This window comes from Haliotis cracherodii, unplaced genomic scaffold (genome assembly GCF_022045235.1).
Source record: "Haliotis cracherodii isolate W230 unplaced genomic scaffold, xgHalCrac1.p SCAF_23, whole genome shotgun sequence".
Lineage (NCBI taxonomy): Eukaryota > Metazoa > Mollusca > Gastropoda > Lepetellida > Haliotidae > Haliotis > Haliotis cracherodii.
The window spans coordinates 3,841,125-3,843,903 of record NW_027266279.1 but is presented as its reverse complement, the minus strand read 5'-3'; the positions used below and the strand labels follow the sequence as shown (position 1 = coordinate 3,843,903).

At 40.7% G+C, this 2,779-nt stretch overlaps 1 protein-coding gene across 1 annotated transcript; it reads right to left on the bottom strand.

Moving 5' to 3' along the window:
* Positions 1 to 311: 311 nt before the first annotated feature.
* LOC139471509 (galanin-like G-protein coupled receptor npr-9) lies at positions 312 to 2,578 on the bottom strand. Its single transcript, XM_071253867.1, has 2 exons — positions 1,562 to 2,578; positions 312 to 491 (listed from the first exon to the last, which is right to left on the bottom strand). The coding sequence occupies exons 1-2, from the start codon at positions 2,576 to 2,578 to the stop codon at positions 312 to 314; spliced, it is 1,197 nt and encodes a 398-aa protein (XP_071109968.1).
* Between the last annotated feature and the right edge of the window lie 201 nt (positions 2,579 to 2,779).

Sequence of the window (2,779 nt, the reverse complement as noted above, 5' to 3'; positions counted from 1 at the left end):
GTTTACTGACGCTTCTATCAGTTACTGTCGTCAATATTTCTTTTCGAAAGAATTGCTTGTTTTCACTTTATAAGTACACATGCAGTTATATTTATATTTATTAATTAAAAAATGCGATGTTTCGTGATTCTATTTTAAGTGGCGAGGACTATGGGATAAGTGTAACACAACATAACAACATTTGATAGATCAAAAATATTTAATAATCAATATATTTGAACTCCAGCAACACATGCTTGTCGTGGCACGCACGCACGCAAGCACACACACAAAATAAATGACCAGTCCGTTTACCATGGACGTTAAAGCAATCATTGGGTCGAAGAAATCGGCACGGGGGTTGTCGACGCTGTCTTTCTATTGGGTTGGGGCACGTTTGCGGATTTGCGCCCTCGCAGTTGACAGAGAAGTTCGGCCACTTTCTTCCGGAAGTCCTGACTGCACATGACGTAAAGCAGGAAGTTGACTGAGTAATTCAACTGTTCCATGACCTGGAGTTGAGACAAAAAAAATTGACATTTCTAAATCAAATTATATTTAATTAAATAAAGTATTCTTTGAGTTCTGACTTAGCGCCAGTACAGTAATTTTTTGAAATATGATATTGCTAACTTAACTTATTTTCGATTGAAAATCGTAGGATAGAATAAACGGAGAGGTACAAATTCTCATCAGTTTATCATTTTGATGAACTAAAAAACTTAAAACTTAAAACTCTCTGAGTTTTTGTGTCCAAAGAAAAGGATCCAGTGAAAATTGGAGAAAACAATTTTGCTCTAATTTAACAAAAATATTATTTAAAAAATCGGCTCCTGCTTTCAAGGGACAAAAAAATGTATATGTTTGAAATAGATATTAAAGATATCACAAAATCCCATACAGCATGAAAATAAACGTTGAATGAAGATGTGCACCAAACGACCCTGGTCACAGCAACTGTTTATGTTGCCTTACCATCCTGGAACAACACTGGAAGAAAACGTCACATTTACAAAAATTAAATTTTGTTGACAAATTTCTGTAAATGTATGGGCGTGAGTGAGTTGAGATTTAAATATTTCAGCCACATCGCAATGTTAATGTATGTAATTTTAGACATATAGTTATATAAATGTTTCTTGATGATTGTGAATGGAAATTTATAATTGTTGAGGATTTAAAATGTTATAGACTGATAGAAACTAATACGGGAACAATGAAACATATAGGGGAATAAGCTTCACTGTCAGTATATTTGAAACAGCGCACGTACAGATTCAACACGTCAGATTCAAAAGTTGAGATGTGTTTTGTGTGCATTGCAATAATATTATTTGGCTTGTGATTTGCATGCATTTACAAATAAATACAGGCATATTTTCCTTCTATGTTCGGGGCGGTCGGGTAGCCTAGTGGTTAAAGCGTTGGCTCGTCACGCCGAAGACCCGGGTTCGATTCCCGACATGGGTACAATGTGTGAAGCCCATTTCTGGTGTCCCCCGCCGTGATATTGCTGGAATATTGCTTAAAGCGGCGTAAAACCATACTCACTCACTCCTATGATAAATTCACAAACTCTCACCTGTAGGATCTCTCGGGCCACCATCATCCCAAAGTGTTGCGTCTCAAAGATATTCTCCCCAAGAGCGAAGGAGACGTTGTGGGCGATGGAGATGGGCGTGACGAGGATGATAAAGGCGATGGTAACTCCGATTAACATGGTTGTCAACTTAACCGTATCATCCCGCTGGCTTCCGGAGTTAGATATGGCCCGTCTCATCGAATGGTGACGTACAAGTACGAATACTGTTATTGGTGTCAAGACCAACATGATGCCAACCGGAAGTAGTGAGTACAGGAAGGTTCCTATAACCAGATATGTCTTGCTGAGGATCGCCGTCTCCGGCGTTCCGTAGTTTGGGATACAGATGCCGTCAACTATCTTCGTATTAAAGTCCCATATACCATTGAAGATGAGTTGTCCGATGAAGACGACCGCTATGCCGATGATGGTATTTCTTTTTGTGCAAATGAATTTTGTTTTGAGAGGGAAGACGATGGCGACGAACCGTTCAAAGCTGATGAAGACAACGAACCAGGACGAGGACATCTTGCTGGTCTTGTGGACGATGAAGAAGAGGGAGCAACCGAAAGACGACAAAGCTCTTACATCAAACCCTAACAGGTTCCTGAGGAACTTTTTGTTGAAGGGCGTTATGCAGGCGAAAACGGAGTCGGAAACCGACAGCGCGATGAGGATGAGACTGCTGGTCTTATTCCTGAACTTCTTGCTGATCATGACGGCGACGCTGAGAGTGTTGCCACAGAGGCCGAGGATGAAGAAGAGTGGCACGATAACATAGCCGACATAATCACCGCGGGCTGTCTTCTTGCTTGGTTCGGGCATGTCATCGTCGGCAATGTCGTCACATCCATCTGTGGTGTTGGTTGTGCCAATGACAAGAGATCCATTCCGACAGAGTGGTGTAGGTGTCGTTACGTTGTCATGACGACCCACAGACTCCACAATGGTTGTATTCTCCATGGTAACCAGTGGGAGTATTGCCAGTAGTAAGACTATTATCATACGTGACGTCATCGTTGAAACTGAAACACTTCATTTAACATTTGCGTATAAGTCAACCTGGAATGTTTTATGTTTTACATTTTATTTAAATAATCAAATTTATTGGCTCCTGCTCTTCAACGGGAGCCTTCCATCCTTCTGTTATCAGCGGTTGTGAGCCCACATCTAAACTAAGCGGCAAAAGAAAGTATAGGCTGGCAATTTTTAATTTTC